The 23,720-nt window shown below is 36.4% G+C and overlaps 5 protein-coding genes across 12 annotated transcripts in view; 4 read left to right on the forward strand and 1 right to left on the reverse strand.

Annotated features, from left to right (window-relative positions):
- The first annotated feature begins 1,394 nt into the window (after positions 1-1,394).
- On the forward strand, positions 1,395-4,257 carry Scp1 (Sarcoplasmic calcium-binding protein 1). 2 transcript variants are annotated; one of them, XM_076311346.1, is made up of 5 exons: positions 1,399-1,687; positions 2,727-2,893; positions 2,963-3,092; positions 3,162-3,265; positions 4,000-4,257. In XM_076311346.1, exons 1-5 carry the CDS (start codon positions 1,636-1,638, stop codon positions 4,126-4,128), a joined length of 582 nt encoding a protein of 193 aa, XP_076167461.1. In that variant the 5' UTR covers positions 1,399-1,635; the 3' UTR covers positions 4,129-4,257. The 2 variants fall into 2 exon arrangements, with proteins under 2 accessions (XP_076167460.1, XP_076167461.1); XM_076311345.1 differs by having other exon boundaries at positions 1,395-1,687; positions 2,727-3,092.
- Positions 4,258-6,411: 2,154 nt separating this feature from the next.
- Npc1a (Niemann-Pick type C-1a) lies at positions 6,412-16,570 on the reverse strand. Of its 6 annotated transcripts, none has more exons than XM_076311956.1 (20): positions 16,167-16,565; positions 14,869-15,220; positions 14,500-14,792; positions 14,084-14,276; positions 13,267-13,398; positions 12,309-12,431; positions 12,015-12,232; positions 11,635-11,936; positions 11,357-11,554; positions 11,078-11,279; positions 10,673-10,970; positions 10,466-10,593; positions 10,127-10,384; positions 9,887-10,050; positions 9,691-9,803; positions 8,999-9,588; positions 8,727-8,915; positions 8,542-8,629; positions 8,081-8,172; positions 6,748-6,888 (listed from the first exon to the last, which is right to left on the reverse strand). In XM_076311956.1, the coding sequence occupies exons 1-20, from the start codon at positions 16,278-16,280 to the stop codon at positions 6,883-6,885; spliced, it is 4,053 nt and encodes a 1,350-aa protein (XP_076168071.1). In that variant the 5' UTR covers positions 16,281-16,565; the 3' UTR covers positions 6,748-6,882. The 6 variants fall into 6 exon arrangements, with proteins under 6 accessions (XP_076168069.1, XP_076168068.1, XP_076168074.1 ...); XM_076311955.1 differs by having other exon boundaries at positions 6,750-6,888; positions 8,006-8,172; XM_076311954.1 differs by lacking the exon at positions 8,081-8,172 and having other exon boundaries at positions 6,412-6,888; positions 12,309-12,416; positions 16,167-16,570.
- A 1,997-nt stretch (positions 16,571-18,567) lies between these two features.
- Positions 18,568-20,829, forward strand: LOC143147082 (mitochondrial coenzyme A diphosphatase NUDT8). Its single transcript, XM_076311965.1, has 3 exons — positions 18,568-19,348; positions 19,689-20,373; positions 20,692-20,829. The coding sequence occupies exons 1-3, from the start codon at positions 19,304-19,306 to the stop codon at positions 20,760-20,762; spliced, it is 801 nt and encodes a 266-aa protein (XP_076168080.1). The 5' UTR covers positions 18,568-19,303; the 3' UTR covers positions 20,763-20,829.
- LOC143147081 (peptidyl-prolyl cis-trans isomerase sig-7) lies at positions 20,758-22,823 on the forward strand. The gene is made up of 4 exons (XM_076311964.1): positions 20,758-20,899; positions 21,008-21,498; positions 21,573-21,814; positions 21,894-22,823. The coding sequence occupies exons 1-4, from the start codon at positions 20,830-20,832 to the stop codon at positions 22,666-22,668; spliced, it is 1,578 nt and encodes a 525-aa protein (XP_076168079.1). The 5' UTR covers positions 20,758-20,829; the 3' UTR covers positions 22,669-22,823.
- Positions 22,824-22,973: 150 nt separating this feature from the next.
- Positions 22,974-23,720, forward strand: part of Dnalig3 (DNA ligase 3) — a 78,123-nt gene continuing 77,376 nt past the window's right edge. The window contains exons 1-2 of one of the 2 annotated variants that reach the window (XM_076311960.1): positions 22,974-23,360; positions 23,441-23,493. The gene's annotated coding sequence lies outside the window, so the exon portion shown is untranslated. The remainder of the gene's footprint in view (positions 23,361-23,440; positions 23,494-23,720) is intronic. The other variant, XM_076311961.1, reaches the window with a different exon arrangement.

The following is a 23,720-nucleotide window of genomic DNA, read 5'->3' on the forward strand; positions in this document are numbered from 1 at the left end:
GGGAAAATATAACCTATCTCTTGGCAATGTTCTCGCGAAGATACAGTGAGAAGTATAAAAATTTCAACTTTCATTGCTAGATGAAATTCGACTCTGTCGCGTATTTTCTCCCTCTCGCCTGGGATCGTCGTTCGCACAATGAACAATTTGAGCCGCCTAGGCGGACAAAATTATAAAAGGGATATTTATGGATACTTTTGCAGCTTATTTCGAAATAACCTTGCCGGAAATAAGCGAGTGAAGCGTTATTTTTTATTTTTATCTCGTATAAAATTTTCCCAGCTTCGGTCGATATTAGGTCTCTGTGGATATTTCGCTGTCGATCCACGATCGGTTGAAGTTCTCGTCGAAAAGAAGTCGAATCTCGCTTTGATTTACGTTTACACCGTACTCATTTTGTATATCCGGCTTAAAATAGTACGCAGTAAGCGTTTAATTCGGACTGCGTTTACAGCGAACAGCGATAACGTTTACACCAAGCGTATCAAGTTTATAAAACATCCAAATAAGATACAAATAAAGTACAAAGCATGTAAGTTGACATTTTCTCAAAGACGTGAAAATGAATATGGAAAAATATATTACATCTTTAATTAACGCGTTATTCGAGCTTACGAAAGTTTATCTAAATTACAGAAAAGAAAGCAATTGCAACAAAGCTTTCTCCCGTCCCTTGATAATAAGTTATTACTAATAACCTATCGATCAATGCAAAGTTCTAAAAGACCGTATCCCTCCTCTTGTCCCCAATTTTGCCTTTTTGCGTGCGTCCTAATATTATTTTCATTTTATTCAATTTGGTAAACTAACCTCTTCGAGCAGGTGTTTTTAAAATACACGAGTGTTTACAGCACTGCAAAGGCGTTTTGGTTGAATGTAATTTTTTTTTAGATCATTAAGTACTCTCCTACTCTTTATACTTAAGTACTGAATAAACTCTTTGATAAGTTTATCTAATCACACGTTCCTGTACAAGCCCATTACTACTATTTACTATATCGACCCAATTGTCGTTTTACAAAAGGTCAATAATATGCGTCAAGTCTTACCGTATCTCGAAATAAAGATAAATGGATATACAACACTTTCGTAACGAATGGCTCGAATCTAACCTCGTCGGCACGAACAATGTCGCTGACCGACAGGATTGCCGAAGCTGAATGAAAGAAAAAAAACAAACATGGCGACTGTAGAGACGAAGATTCTGGTGGATGAAAGCCGGCGAAAGTAAATCGCTTTCGGTCGAGTTCGGTGACTGTGTCACGGTGACACCGTCTCCACCTGAAATCCCCCTTCTCTTTATGTCGCGAGCAACACATCGTTGTATCCTTCCGTTGGGGGGCGGGAGGAGGGGGTACGCTAAACTTAGCCGACGACTCGAGGAGACTCGAACCGAGTTCAGTACGAAACCACCATCCTCCCGAGTCACTTTCTCCGTCTCGATTTCGACGTGGTCCTCTCCTTTACTCTCGCAGATTCGAACCGACAAACGCGTGGGAACGGATCGTCCTCCTGTTGCGGTCCATTTCATCCGGGGGAAAAAGAAAGAAAAAACGAAAGAAAGAAAGGGAGCAGCGTACAAAAAGGGAGCGCAAGACAGGGTGGGCTCGTATTGACGCAAAGATATCGCGGAGGATGGCGTACAGCTGGAACAATCGAGTCGATTTCATTGTAAGGTTTCTCTACGGTTAGTACGCGGTCATTCCCGATGCAAAGCACGCTTGTGATGCTGATTTTGAGGATCCACGTGCGTGTATGTAGCCTGGCCCCGTTGCACGGATAATGTTATTGTCGCTGTGCCGAATCGAGAAGACGACGTGAGTATTATCGCATAGCCGAACACAAATCCAAACGGAACGTCTCTACACACGAGGAACTTCGGGAGCTGGGTCTTCTTTCTACGAACTCTCCCCTCCATCGCGTATCGCAATATCTATTGTCCTTGTTCAGAGCCGATGTTTGCACGTGCTAACATTAGTTGCTGTGTATGGCGAACTAAAACGAAAACAAAAAGAAAAAAACAAGTATGTAACTTTGTAACTTGCATCGCGAGGAACGGAAAACAGTCCTCTTGGCTACGAGAGTGTCATGCTTGTTTAGGATTTAGGTTGACTTCGAAAAGCATGCCACGTCGTCGTCGCAGCGTTTGCAATTGGACGATGCCAAATTTAAGCTTGGCTCTAATTTATTTTATGGCCCATTCTACCCCGACCTGCATTTTTTATCGTCGCTCCGCGTTACGTGTTGCCGTATGCGAGAACGACACGTTTCTGCTGCGACGAATCGCGTCCCTTAACAACGTTACGCGATAACGCGAATGCATAATATTCGGATGAACATATGTATGTTCGAGCAACGCGAGTTCGTTACTTTGAAATTTGATCGTGCCTATCGATACTCGATCGCAACAGAATCGACAATTACTTGTAATCGATCACAGTAATATCGATAATCGAATCTAGCATCCAAATACAACGAAAGTATTCGCACTTCGAATCAGATTGACGTCCGGGGGATGTCTATGTATTCGGTGACGAGTGTCGACCTCTGCCAAAATGTGAAATATTTGGAGCATGTCCAGACGTGCAATGACAAAAATCTCCTTAGATATAAATTGGCGCGAGCCAATCGATTAATTGCCCGACCCAATTACACGCATTGCGTGAATCCCAACAAAACAGACCCAATTAATGATGCGCGATTAAACGACACTTCACCATATTTAGATACGGACAACAATGGCATGGTGGAGAAACACGATTTCGAATGCATGGCGCTGAAGATGACTCTGATCGAGGGAAAAGGGGAATTTAGCTACAATCGGTACCAGGAGAATCTACACATCATGCTTTCCTTATGGGACGAAATCGCAGAACTCGCAGATTTCAACAAGGTAAAAGGTCTACTCGAGCTTGCGTCCAAACTTTTTTGTCCGGATTGTTCATTAAAATCTTTCGTTCAGGACGGTATCGTAACCATCGAAGAGTTTAAAGACGCGGTACAAAGAAGCTGTGTCGGAAGAGAGTATCGAGACTTCCCGCAGGCGATGAAAATGTTTATCGATAGTCACTTCAAGTTGGTCGATTTAAATGGTACGCGAGACGACTATCCTTGTCGTGAACCTGTGCTTTCATTCACCACCTTGCGGTTTTTATTTCCAGACGATGGGGTAATCGCTGCTGATGAATTTCGGTACAATTGCGTGACGAGGATTCCTGTAGACAACATACACATTCTGGACGAAGCCTACCAAAGCCTTCTCAATGTAAGACCACGCTTTGAACTGCTTTGACGGGTGAACGATGCAAGGATCGCGCAATTCGGCTTGCTATGCGACCTTTCTGTCGTATCGATTCTATACATAGAACTGCCGTTAACCTTCCGGATGACAAGACCAAGCGCTTCTGTTAAATATATTAGATTGTTTGTGTAGTTTCGCGAATAATACGTAAACAGTAAATAAAAACGGAAAACAAAAATAATGAAATCACGGACATAACCTAACTAATTTCGAGTTCGGCGCGGGAGAACAATAGTTTGATAGCGCGCCAAGTTTCGCGGCCGTGTTTTACCGTCGACAGAAACATGCGCTTGTCACTAAAAATGTTTACGAATATATTAATGTTTAACTGCGACATTTCAATATAAACCGATGATCGCGTAACCTCCAATTTTTATGCGCAACGCAAAAAATCTAAAGGATAACCTATCTATGAAATCACTTTATAATTTTTAAATCTCAATTTTCGTTTCTTCGTCCGGCAATGTTTTTTCTGCATTTTATAATTCGTGTTATACAATTAACGTTGTTTCCCGACGAGGACCAATAAAAAAAAAAGGTCGAAATTGTTAACGAAGATTACTTTTTATAAACGAAAAAATTGAGCCATTGTACCCCCGTGTCTTCTTGTTTGTGATTTGAATTATCGTTGATGAAATCTAAAAGCTATATCGTGCGGCAAGACTGTTAATGAATTATTTCGACTTTTCTATTCGCAGGACGACGACAGGAGACGCGGTGGACTAACGCTATCGCGTTATCAAGAATTATACGCCCAATTCCTTGGTAATCCAGACGAGAATTGCCAAGCAGTTCATTTGTTCGGCCCTCTACACGCAATGGATTGACCGAAAACGTTTCGAGCAACAGCGACCCTCGCGTGCATGTACAAAAAGACAACTCTAACCCTGTTTAATATAATTGTTATTTAATTTATGTAAGAAGACGACGCAATAAATCGCATATTTTATCGTAAATTAAGCATCGGATTATACTTCTGTTTACAAGGCGACAAAACACAATATTTGCTTTCAAAACAATATTATTGGAATAGGATTTCGTTAGTTTGGCATGAAGTGTTTTGGCACGTAACGCGCCAGCCTTTAAATGAGCGATGTGAAATGATACTCAACACGTTTGTATTGTACAAACAGAAAAAAGTTTATTTATATTTTGTGTTTAACACAGTTTTACGTTGTTCGGACATCTCTTTGGTAGTAACATAGATGCTCTGCTCATCTCGAGAATTTAATACTGAAATTTCTACAGTGATATGCAGTCTATGAACATCGTTGCACGTGTATACATACGCGAATGAATCCGGGCATAATTGTACATACTAGTCACCTTTTATTTAACGTGCACGGTACTTTTTACAATTTGTACATATAGAACATACTTTTAATCACTCGAACGCGAAACTCGTACACTTAGTAGATTTACCCGATGAGATCCACAAACATCCAATAATACAAGACCAGTCCCGTTTTTTTTTATCTGTTGCACGCAACGCAACAACAATCACATACGTTCCTCTAATCATTTTTAACTAGCGAGGTTTATTGTTAACGTCGCGTTAACATATTCTTCAGTGATCGGTATAAAAATTGTTCTTCGTATACAAATAATTTTACAAAAAAATGCGCGGGTCTGAACTCGCGATGAGAAATGTTCATGCGATTACAGAAGAGACGGGCTTCGATCACTCTTCTCCGTCAAATTTCGTAGATGAACAAAAGAATACTGTTGACAATTTATTATGAACACCGAGCAGAAGCGCTACACTTCTTACGAGACATTTTACGCTGATAAAGCACGCAAATGGAACTTAATAACTAACACGTCTACAGGTTGATTCTCTCGCGAATAGACTCAAAAATGGTACCATGGTCTAAACATTTCGACGACAATTTTATATTTACCACCAGCTGGTCGACGACTACCATAACGGAAATTGCTGCATTTATAACGTTTGTGAACTAAATACGAGATTCACATGGAATTATTGCTAGAATGTTCAGGCTGTACTTAGATGCGAGTCCACTGACGAGAAAATCATCCGTGTCACGTGTATTGTTCAACTTTCAGTAATGGAGTTAACTACCCTTCCCTCTTTTTTTACCGTTTTTCATCACAGTTATCTACTAAAATTTCTAGTTCCAGATTACGAGAACGAAATGTAAATGAAGAAAATTGCAACACTGTCTTATTGAAAAACGACAATCCGTCTTCGCTTTTGCTCGGAACACTGGAATAGTTGTTACGTCTCGGTTAACGTTTCACTTCAAGTCCGGTAAGATTGTAGATAACAGAGAGAGAATCACTTAAAATACTTGAATATAGGAAAAAGTTAGGATAAATAATAATAAAATGGTTTCCGGATTTTTCCTTTAAAAACGTTATCAATGTCCACTGCGTACTTAAAGTAACATATGTACTCTTTCGGAATATTACCTTCGCATATCATGGAAAAATTGAAACGCGGGACAAAATACTGTGTATTCCGATAGCGATGCCACGTACTTGGACTAGTTAATAGTAAGTAATACCGCATTTGCTAAGACTTTTTGTACAATGTAAATTTAAAATTGTTTATATTTATTTTTTCACCACGACTTAGGACGGTTAAAATACTTGTTTGGTCAAAATTTCGAATTTACGTTGTACAAAAACTCGAAACTGCGTTTCAAATAAGTATGTAGAAATATTAAAATTATATTTAAAATATGTAAATATTATTTCGTATTATATTAGATATAATTTGAAACGATAAAATATAATATTATCGTATTACCGATACGTCATTTTATGACGCAGAATTTATGTGCCACCGATATCGGAAATCGAATGTATTCCGCGATGAAAAAAAAATGCACGTACGTCGATAAAGCACGACGAAAATGCAGATACATTTGTCGTTTACCAAACAACATACATTTACACATTTTCCACGATGATAAAAAAAAAAAAAAAAAAAAAAAAAAAAAAAAAAAAAACACCGGAAAAGCGAATTAACGCTCGTTCGAACTAAATTATTATTCGTTGGCATTTTTAATCGACTCGATCGATCGTACCACCTTAATAATTACGCAAATAGAATCATAAAGCTTCAGAAATAAAGTAACGTTAAATTAAGAAATTACTCTTTTACAAATAAATATCCTAAATACAACTCAATCTTGTAAGATTCACAATATTATTAATAGACGAAATTATTTGTTTCTTGGCTACAAAAAAAAAAATCAAACATGAACTTTGGAGTTCACATCGATCTCAGCAATTTCCCTAACGATTCTTTTAATCTGTTTCGATCTTTGAAAAAGAATTTTGTTGTCGACGATGGAAATAACGATGTGTCGTGTTCGACAAAATATCTTCAGTTTCTTTGAATACAAAAAGTTCGTATCACTCTGATGATTAATGCTACAAGGTCACATATTGGTACGTCGTGTCTATGGAGTTCACACTGGCGTAGGAAGTGGTTGGGTACTGATTGTTGTCATTTTGGAGCAGAGGAGAGTCAGGCCCGTGTTCTTGATTCTTAAATTCGTTTCTAGCCCTGCTGGCACAGTGACTGGGGTTCCAACGCCTTCGGCGCGACATCACGCCTGCAAATAATAATAAAAAGTATGTCTTAATAGACATGTTTACGTTTACTTCGGATTTCGTAAACACAGTATTGTTGAAGATAAGTGTCAGTAATTTCGTTCAGAGAGATGATGTTTGTTTATGAACGGTATGTGAGGAAAAGAGGGGAACAAGAGGCGGAAGTTTTAAAATCCTTGCTCTTGTCAGTCACGTTTAAATCGTCATTGTAAACAGTTCAAAGTAAAAGTAAACATAAAAGTAATAAAAGTTCAGTTATTTTAAATTAGATTTATTATTCAGTATTATTGTCGTCAATGTTAAGTTTTGTTCGTCCAAATTTATTTGTATTGTAAAATTTATTTCTCTGTAAAATTAACTGTAATGTATGTAATGGAAAAAATGTCGTTACTCTCCAATTTTGAGCATATCCCTATTAAAATTATAAATCAGTTATATATACATGGTGCATTAACATCACTGCATATAGCCAAATTATAAAATGTGAATAACGTTATTAAAGTACTTAGAGAAGAAAACACTACAGATGATGCGTGCAAAAGGAAAAGGTTGGGAGTTTTATCCACCAGTAGCAGTTCGTTTTTCCATTTTCCTTGAACCCCATAAATAAAATTACGGATAAGGTAGCACATGATACTTGATCATGTGTCACACACTAGCCAACTAATCACAAGAGCATACATGGAACACACGAAATGGAAAAGAAATGTTTCTCAACTATTTTATGTCCAGACAACGAAAACATAATTTTAACAAACAAATAGCTCACCAATATACACACATATACAGATTTAATTGTACTGTGTAAATTTTATTTCCAATGTGGCACAAAAAAATAATACGAGGCTGAAAGAAGTGTTTGTAAATGCAGACATCTGTACAAGATTTTAGCAAGTGTGATGTAACGAAGTTCCATCGGGTGTGTGTGTGTGTGTGTTGAAAGTATTTGCAACGCTCATTGTACTGTGTAAAAAACAGTTGGATAGATTTTATTGTGTAAAGCAGTGTCGAGTGTCGAAAAGCCGAAATTATAAAAATATGTTATTACAAACCACGAGACACAAAAAAGATAAAGAGAGAGAGACAAAGTGTAGTATGTAATATGAGTATCCTGCATACCTATCTTTCGTATTCGAGCGATCTGAAGGTAGGGGTGCTTGTGGTGGGTGTGGGGGGAGAATTGAATTTGCTTACACGATGATTTAAGGAAGTCTCCTGCACGTTGTCCAGATTTCCTTGTATTGTTCTCTTGTGATTTGCCAGCTTCTCTCTGTTCATTGGTGTGCCTAAAACCACCACGAGCCATGACGAAATTCGCTTAATTTGTTAGTGTAGCTCGATTGTTCTTGACAAACTACTCAGACTGTTGGTAGGATTTGGAGAAAAGTTTTTACGAAGGTGTAGAGACAAAAGCGGGTACGACCATTAACATCAAAAAACACATAACGATATAACGTTTTGTTTTTAAAATGTAATCTCCTTGCACATGAATTATGCATTACTGGTATATATGGATATAAAAATCAAATTCGTCGAAGATCACTGGTGTTTATTAATAAATGGATCGGCAGAATCGATAGAATATGATTCGCACGTGAATTTACTATTCGTAAAGTTTGCGTGAGAAGAAATACATAACGAAGAAAAATGCTTACCTATGTAACTGAGCAATACTGGCAAGAATATCAAGCCATGCGCTGCCCCGAACAGTACAATACCCAAATACATTCTGAAGTAGAACACCTGGAAGTTTGTTCGATATAAGCAACTTAGAAAAGTAAATGGAAAAATATGTATATACATATACAAGGAAGCACGACAAAATTCGATTGAAACGTACCTGAAAAATTTGGCTTTTTGCAAAGCCAAGTACAATGATTCCGCCAAACTTTGTAAGCGTAATACCGCTCAAAATTGAACTTCCCACATTCGTCAGTGCATCGGCAACTCGTTCAACTCTTGTCGCCTTTACCGATACCGAGAAGGAATACACTAGATGGCTACAAAATTCGACAGCGATTCCTACAGCCTGTAGAAAACAAACAACAAAGAAACAATTATTTCTGCCAATAATATTTTACGCTGAAAACATATCGACTTTCGTGTAATTACCATAACAAGGTTGACCAAAGATACTGCATTTAATGTTATATGCCACCAATACATTAAACCGCCGATGTTGACGACGATCATTGTGATAGTTATTATAACGACGATAGAAGAAAATATGTCCAGACCCATCAAGAAGAAAGTTACCACATATATGGCGAGTAAAGATATTCCTATGCTATATAACGTGTCAGACCACATTGTTAAATACTGTTCATAGAAAACGTAAAACACGCTATACGGAAATACTTCGACGGTTGCAGAAGTGTTATCCATTCGCCTCAAGTTGTTATTGATCATGTCCGTTATATTTGCCGATACGACTCTTGCGGCTCTCATCGATTCGTAATAATCGGCCGATGATTTCAAAATGGTATGATAAGTCATAAAGTAAGACGCTCCAACTTGTGAGAGTCCTGTGTTGGGATCGGTGACGTAATTCACGCCGTGGCCGTAAGCTGCGTGACCTCCTTTGGCACATGTCTCGTCGGGATTATCTTGCAAGAAATACGACACGTATCTCTCGAAATCTGTTGGCACTGGCCGACCATTGTTCTGAGTGATATTACACGTAGTACAACGAGATGAAAATTCTGAAAATTGTAATCACAAAATAAGTATACATTAGTTAGCTGCTCGGTTTGTAAAAAAAAGTATTGTGCAAACTGTTATCGTGAATAATCGGTTTGTACTACCTGAATGTGGACAAAAGGAATTGTTTGCGACAAAATATTTACAGCAAGTAGATAATTTAGTCCAATCTACATAATCATCTAACCACGACGATGCAGGTTTTGCTATGTACGTTCTAAAAAGAAAAATCAATATTATTTCAAGTACTTTTTCTTTAATATAATGTAATTGTCGATATATTTGTAATATTTTTGGCACCTGTTTGACTGTTTCGATGCTACAAATATTTGAGTAGATACTGAGTCATTGTTACAATTTTCACCGCCGCAAACAAGATTTTGCATTACCGGGTTTGAGTAATTTAGGCCATCTTTTACAACAAAGTACATCGGTGGTCCAATCGATAAGTAAGTATTTAAAAACTAAAGAAAAGTACACCATGTTACGGTTAGTTTTCATTCGAGTGTACTTACTGTTCACAGACACGATGATACTCACTTTAAAATATTTCAAAACAAAACTATCTTCAGGCATGGAAAGTTCTTGATCCAAGCCAATTTCGATATGTGGAACAACGGCGATACTCGAACAGAGCCAACCGAAGAAAACTATCATAACAACTGCACGCGTCCATTTTTTCAATATCAATGGAACGTATACAACTTTGAAGAGTTTGTACAAAATTCCATTCACTACTTCCTCCCCGCTGTCTTTCTTTGTACCATGAACGAAACAACACACGTCGAGCCTATTATTCTAGAATTACATAAAATAGATTACAGTAAGGAAATTGTTCTACAGAGTTATATGTTTAATTTTATCCGTTAGATTACGTACTGCTTGTCGAACTGTGTCCAACGTTAATAAGCTAACGAAACATGTTACTTGAAGTATAAAGTCTACCAATAACGCCATACCAGCGTAAAGAGCGAAGGCTCTAACGGCAGGCATGTCGGATAATCCACCTACAGACAAAAAGTATTTGTCAAATTCATCAAAAGTGTCCTCTTAATATTTTATACATGTATTTATGTCGATACCTACCAAGGAAAAAACAACAACTCTCTGACACACTGGTAAGCAACATGCTCGGTCCTACTTGGCCAAGGATACGACCAATATGCTCGGGTATCGACTCATTTGGTCGACGACCTTCTCTTTGATGAGTTTGGACCAGAATAAAAATATTGTCCACTCCGACAGCAAGGACAAGGAACGGTATGACTTCAATAATAATGAGCGTGGCGGGAACACCAATGAAACCAAACAAACCGACGGAACAAACAACCGAAGCCAGCACTATAAGCACGCCGCTAAGGCCGAGCGTAATTTTAGAGTCGATCTAAAATTAAAGTCGAAACGTAAATATTAAACATGCATTAGACAAAGAATAACAAAATATAAGTGCACAAACAGATATTTAAAAGTTATACTTATCACGATCCTTACCAAAATCCGAGTGCAAGTTTTGATTTGACCTAGAGAAATTGCGATGTATGCGAACATAATAATGTATGATACGAGAATAGTTAAAACGTCAGACTGAGATTCGCGATTCAATTCATCCTCGATCGATCGTTCCGAAGTGAAAGCAATATCCATATATGCTGGCTTTTTTGTCGCTATCCAATTTTTCATAAATTCGATATAACTAAATCATAAGAATGTCTATGTAAAAAATGTTGGAATATTACTCTCTTTTTTAATTACTACATATGCTGTACACACCTTTTTTCCCATTCCATTGCTGGATGAAGTTTGGATTTGTCGTGATAATTATTTACTAGTATTGATAGAATTATTGCTGTGGCTTTTTCATACGAAGGATTATGGAGATCCTGTCCTGGCTTCAAGAATCCTCCAACTGCAATTGCTGGTTCTATGGGCCCACCGTAAGGCGCAAGACAAACAGGATTGAATGAGTTTCTAGAAGAAGAGAAATATGACGTCCATTATTTTTTCATAAAATTTTACAAAATTTAATCGAATATAATCAAGTTGCGTACTGTGAACAAACTATGAAATGATCCAAATAATTTAGCGTGTAATTATCTTCATTGATAGTTTCATTAAAATTGGCCACACTATCTTGCCAGAAACCCCAAACACTTTGAATAACACATTGTGAAACTTTTTGTGGTCCGGTGAAGGGACTAGTTAATGGGGCGAAACATATATTTGCCAAAGTGTAATTATTTGGGGTGACTATTTGTTTGATTTCTTCTTGTAACTGATAAACCGCCATTAAGAAACTGCTGTTAAAGACTGGACCGAACGTTATTGGACCATTGGATGTATTATGTATAATCTGTAAGAAGTTTCCATGATTTCACATATATCGTGTGCCATAAAAAAATAATTCTATTTCGTTCAAGATTAAACTTACATTCGGCAAACCAACTGATGTTATAATTATCTGTTCGTTTCTATAAAATGGTTCAAAATGTTTGTCGAAATATTCTCTTTCAACTCGAGATCGAGATTGAGGAGCAGCCCATAATTCAACCGGGTCCGTGGTAACGTGTATATATTTTATTCCGTGTCCCAATGCAACGATAAATAAGAAACCAACGAATAAAACAAACCACGGCCGTGAAGCGCACGCTAAAAAAAATTGGAAACGTTAGATAAGGTAAAATTGCAGTGTTGTGTAATATTATCCGAGGTAGCATTTTCATACCTGTACCCCACCAACAAAAGAATTCTGCTAACAATTTATCGGTGCCCGCGCCCAATCTTTCGATAAAGGTCGACTGTTGTTCATCATCGAATACGCTCGGCAAATCATCTGCAGATATCACACCTATAAAAGTTTCTGTGTTACGGACAGTAGAATAATGTACGTATGACCAAAAGGTGCTGCAGTAAATTAAATAAATTGTAGAAGATGTGCTGTAAACAAGTACATAAAGCATCTATACATTCTCTCGTATAGGAGAGCATAGATTAAAGAATCGTTTTATATTAAAGAGCTGCAACAAAAATTGTTGAAATAGCATATAAATTTGATAACAAAGCAATTTATCTTCTTTTGATTAACAGTGACTAAAAATATAAATATGCAAGTTTACGAGCACTAAAAGTACATATGCTTATCGATATAGTCAAGCTTTAAAAATAGGAGTAAAGTATGCTTCATAGTAATCACAGCAATTTGCGTGCTCTCATAAAGAAATGCAGAATATTAAAAGTGCAAAATATAAAATTAATTAATTATAAAAGAACAAAAATGTTAGGAACCTAAAAGTTGTTCTGCATATTTTTAAAATATACAGTAATCGTGAAAACATAGAAGTCTTTAATAAGTACCATGTACACTTTGAGTGAAATACTTGTAATATAATGTATCCTTAATACATTCTACAAATTAATTTTTGTATTTCTTTTTTAAAATATGTTTACACAATACATTGTAGACATCTTAAATGTGTTAATTTCTGAAAATTTATGAGGTCGCATGGCAATAATACATAAGTTATTCCACATGCGAGAGAAAAGGGTAAAAATACTTAGTTCAGGTAAGCGATCAAGCACAGATAATAAGAATGATCGAGCACAAGGAAATACAATGACACGAAAAAGTAATCAAAGGACAAGCACAAGTCCACATATTGAAGATACACTTGGTAGGAACCTACTGGAACGCTTAGATTGAAGTGGGCTGTCTTCCTGGTCTGCGGCGAGAGCAATACGAGCACCATCTCCTGGGTGGTGTAACCCCGCGGCTAGGCGTCTACCCACCTGCCTTCCTACCTCCTCCCCTCGTGCGACTATACATATATGCACACCATACATACAACTGATGATTCTAAATCAAATCTTTTGCATCTTACACAATTACATTTGTGATTTAAAATAGAAAAATGTACGAGTCAAAAGTTTCAATTGTATCGTAGATTGAAAGAAACACTACTGAAACATACTTGGTTGTTATTAAAACAATTATCGATAACTGGAACGATGTTAATTTCTTGATTATTCTTGTAATCCTATGTGATTGATACTCAGCAATTGTGTGTCATTAATTAAACAAGAAGGAAAAGAAAAATAAATGTTTATCAAACCAGGTATTGTGCAAGATTATGAAATTAAATTTCAAACCATAACCAAAGAACAAAAGGATCGTGTAAAAATAACACAACTGTAAAACCCATCTTGTAACCATGAAAATAGTTCAATGGTACAGATTAAAGATTAAGGTAACTTACATCATACTGAATCTGTGATCTTTAAACTCATGTAAATGATAATTACATAGAAAATTAGTCACTGATGCAAAGTAAACAAAATTATGCAAATTATTGCAGAATAAAATATGGCATGAAGTTTTGGGGGGTAAAAGATGCATTGCACACTGCAACTCTTGTGGTATAGGGAAATTTAGCAGTTTCCTTAACCAAAAATATGTAAAAATCTCTGAATAAATATTCTCATATGGTAATTTTAGTTTCTTACCAATTTGTTGTCTGTTACTGTTGCACACTATTGATAAGACAAAGAGGGATGAACCACACACAAAAATAATTGTCATAACCACAGCATAACCATCGTAGCCAAGAATGGTAAAAGGTTCTGGTAAGGGAGGTATTTGCGGTGGCACTGGACAACTGGCTTCACAGTCTACGCAACTGCAGGCTCTTGAATTTTTCTATATCATTTGTATATAAGAAAAGAGTCAGATTTCTTTATTTGCACTTTAGTCTTAAGTATTTATAACTAGTTTGCTCCTCCAATTAACATATATGTACGAAGAAAATCATACAATGACCAACCAGCTTAAATATGATTGTAACTTATTAGCATTTCAAATAGGAGTTTCACATATATTTAGACAATGAATATTAAATACTTATATGCATTTATATACTTACATTTATTGGTTTATTGCAAGGAGTAATTATAGGATCTATAGGTGTAAATGGGCCAACAGGCTCATCAGTGTTTTTATATGTAATTTGGAACGGTACGTAAACGTTATTTTCTGCATCACCCATATAATGAAACCATTTCAATGGAGTACACCTACTCGCGCCCCATTCTCCACACATTATGTCCAATGCTAATTGTCCAGTACTAGGTACCGATACTTTACTGCATGAGTTGAACGTACCTTCGAGATACTTATTTGTTATGTAAACATCTATTTTATTAATATATTTTACTTCTGAAAAACAAACCGATACATTACTTAATACAAATACTACCCACCTAATTTTTCTACAAAAAAGAAATCAAATTACCTCCTTCTTCCCGTATTTCTGTAACATTAATAAATTTGCTTTGTTCTGTACTACATGTAAATTCACAGAAATGCTTTACAAAATTGTCAAAGCAGCTAGGACATCTGCTTATAAAATTAGCTGCTAATTTAAGGTTTGTATTCAGTGTTTGTAATTGTTTTGTATCGCAGCAAGTTTTAATTCCATTTCCAGAATCTTTGACTAAATGAGGACAGGTTTTAGCAAGTAACTCCTGCCCTTCAAAATCCAACAACTTGGGTGGCCCACTGTAAGGACAATTCTTTTTATGCGTATATATATCTGTATAACATTGTCCATACCAAATACAATGTCCACTTTCTGCTGCAGACACCTATTATCGAATAATAAAGAGTTTTCTTTTAATCTGTTTCAATCAGAACTTGGAAATATTGCAAAATATATTTACAACATTGTATCAATTATATAATTTCAATTATACAAAATAACTGTTTCGTACTACCAGAATATAGATAAAGGATGTGACATTTCTTTCCAATGAATCATTTAATAAGGGAAAGGGAGATTAATATTAAATAAAGTAATTGTTCTACATTGAATTAATAAACTTTGTTTCCAGTAAGAATCCAAAGGACAAAAGGTTTTTTCATATTTGCCTTTAAATTTTACTGAAATTACATCGTGTTTATCTACTGCATATTTCATTATAACACATTGCGATATAAATAAAATATATCTCGACCGGTTTTATTTTAGACCTAATCGACAATATCCGTGATTCATTTTTGCATAAATTATTTTCAATGTGTAACTAAGATTAACTTTCTATAATTTTATTACCATAATTTATTCAAATTTCTGCGATAATCTAAATAAATTGACGTTCTTCCGCGAATCAATGTAAACAAAAAGAGTTCGATGTCAATTCTGAAATTTGCACATACATATATATGTATAGGTATAGAAAAACAGTTGACAGAGAATTCCGCGCGTTGTTTTCGAACATCGAATATTGACTTTAATGAATGCCTAAAGAAATTCCCATTGACCTCGTCCCGACAAAGTGAGCTTAAATAGAAGTCATGTCGGTTAATGTGTCCCTTTAATGGATAAGGCAAAGGTATAATTAAATTTAATAGACTTCTGTGCTTCGTAATAACGGCGGCGACGTCAGCAATAAGCTTTCACGATCAGTCGAGATGACGTCATACGCGCGAAACATTTCACGAAGCCAGGGTGTGGTATCTATGTTTGAATCCGTACGATCGAGTATGTAAAATTCTCTTAAGAGTTACGAATAATGTGAACGAATTACTTACCGCGCCTATAAGGCCCCAAGCAGATAGCACAAACAATATCACATTCACGCGTGACATACTAGCGTCTTTCAAAATCCGACTGTGACCTCGAGAAAACACATCGAACCAGTGCATAGCGCGTTAAACCAAGGAGGTATAGTTGAAGTCGACCGATTCTTGTTTTTCGCCGTAATTTGACGTTATTGTAAAGGATTGTTATAGTTATTCATAACATCCATGTGTTCGCAAAGGAGATACGAAGCGGTAAGCAACCGTGTTTCATCGAATAACTAACGCGACTACCATTTTACACTGTAGTCGATGCACAGTTCGACGGCGACACCAGTAATCACAGCCGACGCATCCAATATGATTCACGTCATTCGGCTATTTTCGGATACGTTCGGCTTTGCTTCGTACCTACAGGCGACGAAGTGTTTTACCGGGAATTCGAAACTTCTCCAATTTCAGAGTCGTCGACCGTATGCGACAGCCATCGATTCACTTTGTAACGATCTAACGTGACCGATAAAAAGATTCCTGATCATATGTTATTCATGAACAATATTGTTGATCGATAGAATTCACGTTGCTGATTGAAATCAATCGCAGATCGTGATCGTAAATCGCTACTTTCTTATAGGGTCACGTTTTATTGTGTGCACAGTTAATATCCAATTTGTGATTTTAACTACGTATGTCCGTTATCTGATTTGAACTGACTCATTGTTAGCGTTACATAGGTTTCAGCGAAATGAAATTAATCCTGGTTTCAAAATCACCTAGACAATATAAACAAATATTATTATACGATGACTTTCTTTTTTTTCATTTACCGATTACCCAATCGAAACACGAAGGTGATATCGACGCGTACACGTAATATAATAATAGTTACTATTTATTCGAAATGTAAACGTTAACGATTACCCGTAATTGAAATAATTACGACTTACGTAATGCTTAACCACCATCACTTTCGTATGCAACTGTTTTACGATAGGACAGGACACCTAGCGACCAACTCCAAAATGTTTTCCCTCGCACGGATCGATTCATAATACATTAAGTCTCCTTAATGCATTAAGATTCGAATGTATTCAAGCCTTGGAAGCAGTCTTCGCTAATCTCTACTGTGAATCTATTCGTCGCGACAAGAGGAAAATTTCAAAATGTTAATTTCTCTGCGGCATTGATTTTCGTTTACCAAATAGTACTGATTTTCGACCGACTAACCAATGTTAATGAATGTATCCTGGACAGGGTCAGAGTGTATAGACCGATGACTATCTAAACTCTTGTATCTCATAGTATAACTGATGGTTCCGCCCAAAGCTGTCGAAGATCCTTAGTTAATATTCACAACACAAATAGATAAACACAATTCTGGAGTAGGAAAACATATCGTAGACTGTACCGAAATCGAGAAACTGTACATGTTAGGAAATATCCGAGATTGTTTAATTCTCGAGTTGTGCACATTGCAATCTGGGTCATGGTCGAATAGTTAGCTATGCAGGATGTTTCATTTACCTTGATTACCTTAAATCATTCATAGCTGCAATTAAAAAAATTAGTAAAATTTATGATTTATATAAATGCTTTTATTTAGACGTTAACGTAAAGTTAGAATTAAAAGTTATCCTATATTGCTACAAAAATAATTTGTTTTCAAAACATGTACAATCTGTATAGAAAATATATTTGTTTATTTTTAAATATTATGTTTCCGAAGAGATAGCTATTCCAATGGTTAATCATAAGCTGGGCGTCGAAAAGTTAACATCTCGGTTATTTTTAGACGTACACTGTGAAATATGCAAAGTAGTTACTTGTATGTAGAAAATAAATTTCATGATTTACGATTCCTTTTTATCAAAATTTTTTGTTAACATTCCATAGTCATCAATACTGTAACCGTATATTTTTATTATTGCAATATAATCGGCAATAAAAGAACAAATTTGATCAAATATATATTCTCTGAATATTTGAAAATTATTTGAAAAACAAAGAGATTTAAGAAGATCAGGGTAAACGTGATGTTTTGTACACTCCGTCAAAAAACCTAACCATACCTACTATACATTCACGATCGTCGCCAGTAGGGAAGAGATCCTTTTCTAAATGTATGGGGTGCACAAGGCAGGCGCGTGTAACGTTCGTCGACGAGAATTGGTAGTAGTGCGGTTAGTTTTTTTTTAACCGAGTGTACAATGGATGCGACTCGGGAATCGAAACACGATCTTTTTGCGAAATAACTCTTCGCGGTACTAGAGTCAAAAATACCGTTGTTTATTTACAACAGCGAGACGTCATTTAGCTGATTAAACAAAATTTTACAATTCCAGCAAGACTGTTGAGTTGAAACACTAAAATTGCGCTCGTGGTTATGGTTTAAGCAGAACCAAGTGTTTCCAATGCTGAATCAAAAATAGATTGTGCTGGACAAACGTCAGAGGTCTGCAACTTGAAAATATTGCGATATAGAATCGGTGTCATTGATAATCCGCGACACCATCGAGAAGAATAACATTAATTTGCTGTCTCGTTGCGCGAATACAATTGCTTAAATAAATGTTAATTTGGTCAATAAGTAGGTATGCTTCGTTCGTCTATATCTACCTTCACGTAACGCAACGTGCAACTCGTGAAAGGTGGTACTTAATGTCTTCCTGTTCTGTTTTTATGTTTTCGAGCGTTCTCGGTGAGAAATTATTGTCCGTAGAATTACTACCGACGATAATAATTTCATTATCTGTGACGATTAAAGGGTACACGAAACGTGATTCGGTGAATATCCCAAGTACTTATGTGTCACAGAAATGACGGCTTTTTCTGGATGACTAAGAGTTTTCTTTGTTAATCACTACGAGTAAAAATTTTTTTAAGTCAAAGGTTAAAGAGAAACCTACATAAACAGTATGTTGTGTGATCGATCAGCATGATTTTTTAAAAAGGAATTGTTTGCAACCGATTGGTCAGACATCTAGTAGCTGCAGATAGAGTTATTACGAAGGTAAACATATTACGAGAGTTTTCCGATGTATCGAGTGTCAAAGACAGCTACCATCTAGATAGCAAGAAATTTCGTTCGGACTGATTGCTGTCGATCGCCATAAGAAGAAAAATATTTTTCTGAAGCAATAATCGCATCGATGAGACTGTATTCTCTTTCTTTACGCTGTTTACAGCGTGGTTTTGTAAGTATTTTTTCTGTCACGCGATCACACTACAGAACCTCGTTCCCTTCTTTAAACTCGTCGCTAGGTGGCGTCACTTCTCCGAATATTTGTTCGTTTATTTTCAAATTATGGTGGCGAATACGAAACATGTCATCCCACAAAATTAAAAATTTTCGATTCTTTGTGAAATTTAAAAAACAAAGATATTGTCAAATTGGACTATTGACGTTTCAGAGCTATGTTTAATCATCCCTTTTTCGTTCATAACATACAAAAACGTTTAACCCGTCCTCGTATCGATGTTATTAAATACCATTATAATGTCCCATTGAATAAATACTTTTTCTTTACAATAAAGCCGGTGAAATTGCAACGGGACGCGGTCAGTCTCGAGTATTTGAAGCCGGAAGTGGTGCTCAGTGAGGAAAATCGTAAATCTTTTATTGAGAAATTCAAGACGAAAAAACCCGCGATTAAATTGAACGTAAAGGTGAATCAAGCTGCCGTTTTGGTGCCATTATGTAAACACAAAGGCGAGTTGGGTTTTTTGTACACCTTGAGATCTACAAAAGTGACTTCGAACCGTGGACAAGTCTCGTTTCCTGGTGGAATGTACGACAAGGAGGATCTTAACCTCGAAGAAACCGCTCTACGCGAAACCTGGGAAGAGCTTAGAATTCCAAGAGAAAAGATCGATGTTTGGACTTCCAGTAACATGATCGACAAAAAGAACCTCCAGGTGATGCCCGTTTTCGGTTACATCGGCGAAGTCGATCCAGAAAAGCTAGAGATTAACACACACGAAGTGGAAGAAGCTTCCTTTGTCAGTTTAAAGAACTTGTGCGACCTCTCGTTATGTCGATTTACCCAATTTCGTGACAATTATACTTTGCCGGTTTATTTGGGCGGAAAATACCGTATTTGGGGTTTTACAGCAGCGATAACTCATATGGTTCTAAATGCTCTTGTACCTGATGCCTATAAGCATAAACTTGTATACTTACAACCAATTTTACCAAAATCGAAGCAGACGCTTAAGAATGGTATTTATTTGTCGTGAAATTACAATAGTGTTAAATCTGTACTTTTCGTTCTTTGTTTACCTGAATGTATGCTGTCATTGATAGTATAAAAGATTAAAGAAATTGTTGTTATTTTTCTTTTCTTAAAAATTTGTAACGTGCTTTATAATTGTACAATTATAATTTACAATTAGTAGGAAATGATTTTGAAAACAGAAAGTTATTGTATTCGTAGAAATGGTATATCGTTTATCGACGATACAGATGGAATCTGTAATCATTTGTGTTTGTAGCCCTCTAGCTAGTTTTGTTTTCAATTAGAAGTATTTTCGATTGCAGCACCGCGTAGTGTTCGTGAGAAGAATCGATTCCTTTTTCGAGAATGCAGAACTATGGTACGCGACGTCTAATGTTGTGTAAATAATAAATAAGAACGAATTGAGTATTTATATAAAAAGTAGAAAAGATTATGAAAACATGGCGGTCGTAATAGAAACTACCGTAGGAGATTTTACTGTTGATTTGTACACCGATGAACGTCCGCAAAGTAAGTAAAAGCTGAGAATGGAGGTTAAGAGATTTTCTGTTATTGTGTATAAATTAATTTAAGAATTTTATTATCGACAGTGGTATTATTATAAATAATATTTTTCAGCATGTCGGAATTTTCTGAAACTATGCAAAATGAAATACTACAACTGGAACTTATTCCATTCTGTACAAAGCAATTTTATCGCTCAAACTGGAGATCCTACCGGTACTGGGAAAGGGGGAGAGAGCGTTTATGGAATAGTGTTAGGTGAAACAGCACGATATTACGAGGCAGAACAAATGCCAAAGATAAAGCACGATAGAAGCGGTTTATTGTCTATGGTTAATTGTGGCAACAATATGCTGGGGTCTCAGTTCTTTGTTACTCTTGCACCTGAGCTCCAATCTTTAGATGGGGAACATTGTGTATTCGGTGAAATTTCAGAAGGTTTAGAGGTTATTTTTAAATTCAATGAAACAATATGCGACGGAGATCACAGACCGTACCAAGATATACGTATTTCTCATACCGTGGTTTTAGAAGATCCTTTCGAAGACCCTGTAGGTTTTATCGTTCCCGATAAGAGTCCACCGCCTACGAAAGAATGTTTAACGGTACAATGTTTGCATTTTGTAATTTAAAAGTTTCAGTGTACAAACTTTTTAACAATGGATAAATGTGTTTGTAGAGCGACAGAATTGGGGCAGACGAAGTGATAGACGATACAGCAGGAATGACGGTCGAAGAAATCACAGAGATGCAAAAGGAGAAGGAGGCAAAAGCGAGAGCCACAATATTGGAGATTGTGGGTGACATTCCAGATGCAGAGATGGCTCCGCCTGAAAATGTTCTCTTCGTTTGTAAATTGAATCCTGTCACGAACGATGACGATCTTGAAATTATTTTCAGTAGATTTGGGAAGATTATTGGGTATACATAATAATTTTGTAGATTCTTTACCGTATATTTTTTGTGCCATTTGTACCGATTCTCTTGTTTCTCCTTTTAGCTGCGAAGTTATCAGAGATCGACAAAGTGGAGATTCTCTGCAATACGCGTTTATTGAGTTTGCAGAGCGCAAAAGCTGCGAAGAAGCTTATTTTAAGATGGACAACGTGTTAATCGACGATCGCCGTATACATGTGGACTTTTCACAATCGGTAGCTAAAATGAGATGGAGGGGTAAAGGCAAAGGAATACAATATTTCGACGACAAAACGGACGAAGTGGGCAACGAAAACTGGAAAAAAGTGGATTCACGAAACAAAAAGAGAGACGAAATTGACGACGAAGTAAGAGATCGTAGAGAAAACGAGACAAGGTACAAGGATGATGTAATGGAACATAGAAAACACGAACGTAGGAAAGAGGTAAGTAAGGATGATTCGGAATACTCCCGAAATGGAGGAAAGTACACGGAGAAGGAAAAGTATAGGGAAGGAAAATACTGCGACAATTCGTACGACAGAAACGAATATGATATTAGACGAAAGAAAGTAAAAAAACACAGGAGCAGTGACAGAAGTAGAGGTCGAAGTCAAGACAGAAGCAGAGATTCGGATCGAAGTAAAAAGGAAAGCCACAAAGAATATAAGCACAATAGAAAATATGATAGCGAGAAAAAGAAAAGAGATAGGGATAATTCTAGTCCCGACAGTGAGAATTCGAAACACGGAAGATATGAAGAAAAGCATGTGACTCGCAAGAAGAAACGTAACAGAGATCGCTCTACTGAGAGAGGTGAAAAATCGGAAAAGTACAAGCAGAAAAGGAAATGTAAATAATGTTATTTTCACCTATCATATTTCTAACGTAGATGCGACGTGCAGTCGCACGCGTGTGAATATATTTTGTAAAATAATCAATCGAACAATCGATAAACCACTTCTAAAAATATACGCTTGACTTTTTTAAGCGAATAAACTTATTATGTAATTTATATAGCAATCATTCTTTCCTATTCTTCAGACGGCGTTACATGCATAATTTCAGTAATCTCCTGAAGGAGGAAACGTAACTATTATTATTTTATGAAAATATATACTTACCATAGACGATGATGTAAGGCAATTCTAGTAAATCTTGTAGGATATGGCAACAAAAATTAAAAAATACTTTACTATTTCGTGATTCGAAGCTTCATTTTTTGAGAAAAATGTTAGTTAAAGCACAGTCGAGGTATAGAATGGTAAAAATAAAAATAAAGAACTTCGGAAAATATTATCATCATGTGTGGTTTAAATCTTTTTGCTAATAGCGCTGTAGTCTTTATTCCATTCCGAATCGATAAAGTTGAATGTGATACGAAAATGGTAATGGGATTCGCGAGTTGCAGAATCGTGTAAAATAAAATTCTATTGTATGTCAGGTTCATCTTATACCTCGTCTGTGATGCTCTGCGTTCGAGTTAATCGATAAGTTTCGTATCGAGTTCGAATATCCAGTTTGTGGCAGCTGTCAGTGGAGATGTCGCGATGTATTTTGCTCGGAATGGTTACGATATTTGTGTCTTTTAAAACGTGTTTTGACTCAGTTTTTATTTGTTTTTATTTATAGTGTGCATCGGGAGTGAATGCAAGTTGGGACCATAGGAGAATCTAGAACCGTCGGTAAGAGTTGCGCTACAAATAGAATTGTGCAGTGTGAAAAGTAATTTGAGGTTATGTCGATTGATATATTCTAAATTGAGATATTGTTTTCGCGCGTACTCATTTTCCAAAAGGACTTGATAATAGTGCAAATGAATAGTTGGGACAACATTTTGCGTTGTAAAGTTGTGCAATTTTTCACACGACACGTGTCTTTGATTTTGTATTTGCACACGTGACCAAGCACG

The sequence above is a fragment of the Ptiloglossa arizonensis genome, chromosome 5 (genome assembly GCF_051014685.1).
Source record: "Ptiloglossa arizonensis isolate GNS036 chromosome 5, iyPtiAriz1_principal, whole genome shotgun sequence".
NCBI lineage: Eukaryota > Metazoa > Arthropoda > Insecta > Hymenoptera > Colletidae > Ptiloglossa > Ptiloglossa arizonensis.

Bases quoted from the DNA above. Each gene is read 5' to 3' on its own strand.
- Scp1 (XM_076311345.1), top strand. From the start codon at position 1,636: ATGGCGTACAGCTGGAACAATCGAGTCGATTTCATTGTAAGGTTTCTC. The intron at 1,688-2,726 runs GTTAGTACGCGG...CACCATATTTAG, and splicing joins CATTGTAAGGTTTCTCTACG to ATACGGACAACAATGGCATG. The intron at 3,266-3,999 runs GTAAGACCACGC...TTCTATTCGCAG, and splicing joins CCTACCAAAGCCTTCTCAAT to GACGACGACAGGAGACGCGG.
- LOC143147082 (XM_076311965.1), top strand. From the start codon at position 19,304: ATGAGACTGTATTCTCTTTCTTTACGCTGTTTACAGCGTGGTTTT. The intron at 19,349-19,688 runs GTAAGTATTTTT...TTTACAATAAAG, and splicing joins GCTGTTTACAGCGTGGTTTT to CCGGTGAAATTGCAACGGGA. The intron at 20,374-20,691 runs GTATTTATTTGT...TTTCGATTGCAG, and splicing joins GAAGCAGACGCTTAAGAATG to CACCGCGTAGTGTTCGTGAG.
- Npc1a (XM_076311953.1), bottom strand. From the start codon at position 16,280: ATGCACTGGTTCGATGTGTTTTCTCGAGGTCACAGTCGGATTTTGAAA. The intron at 14,277-14,499 runs GTAAGTATATAA...CAAATGATATAG, and splicing joins CTTGCAATAAACCAATAAAT to AAAAATTCAAGAGCCTGCAG. The intron at 10,385-10,465 runs GTACGTAATCTA...ATGTAATTCTAG, and splicing joins TGGACACAGTTCGACAAGCA to AATAATAGGCTCGACGTGTG.
- LOC143147081 (XM_076311964.1), top strand. From the start codon at position 20,830: ATGGCGGTCGTAATAGAAACTACCGTAGGAGATTTTACTGTTGATTTG. The intron at 20,900-21,007 runs GTAAGTAAAAGC...AATATTTTTCAG, and splicing joins CACCGATGAACGTCCGCAAA to CATGTCGGAATTTTCTGAAA. The intron at 21,815-21,893 runs GTATACATAATA...TTCTCCTTTTAG, and splicing joins AGATTTGGGAAGATTATTGG to CTGCGAAGTTATCAGAGATC.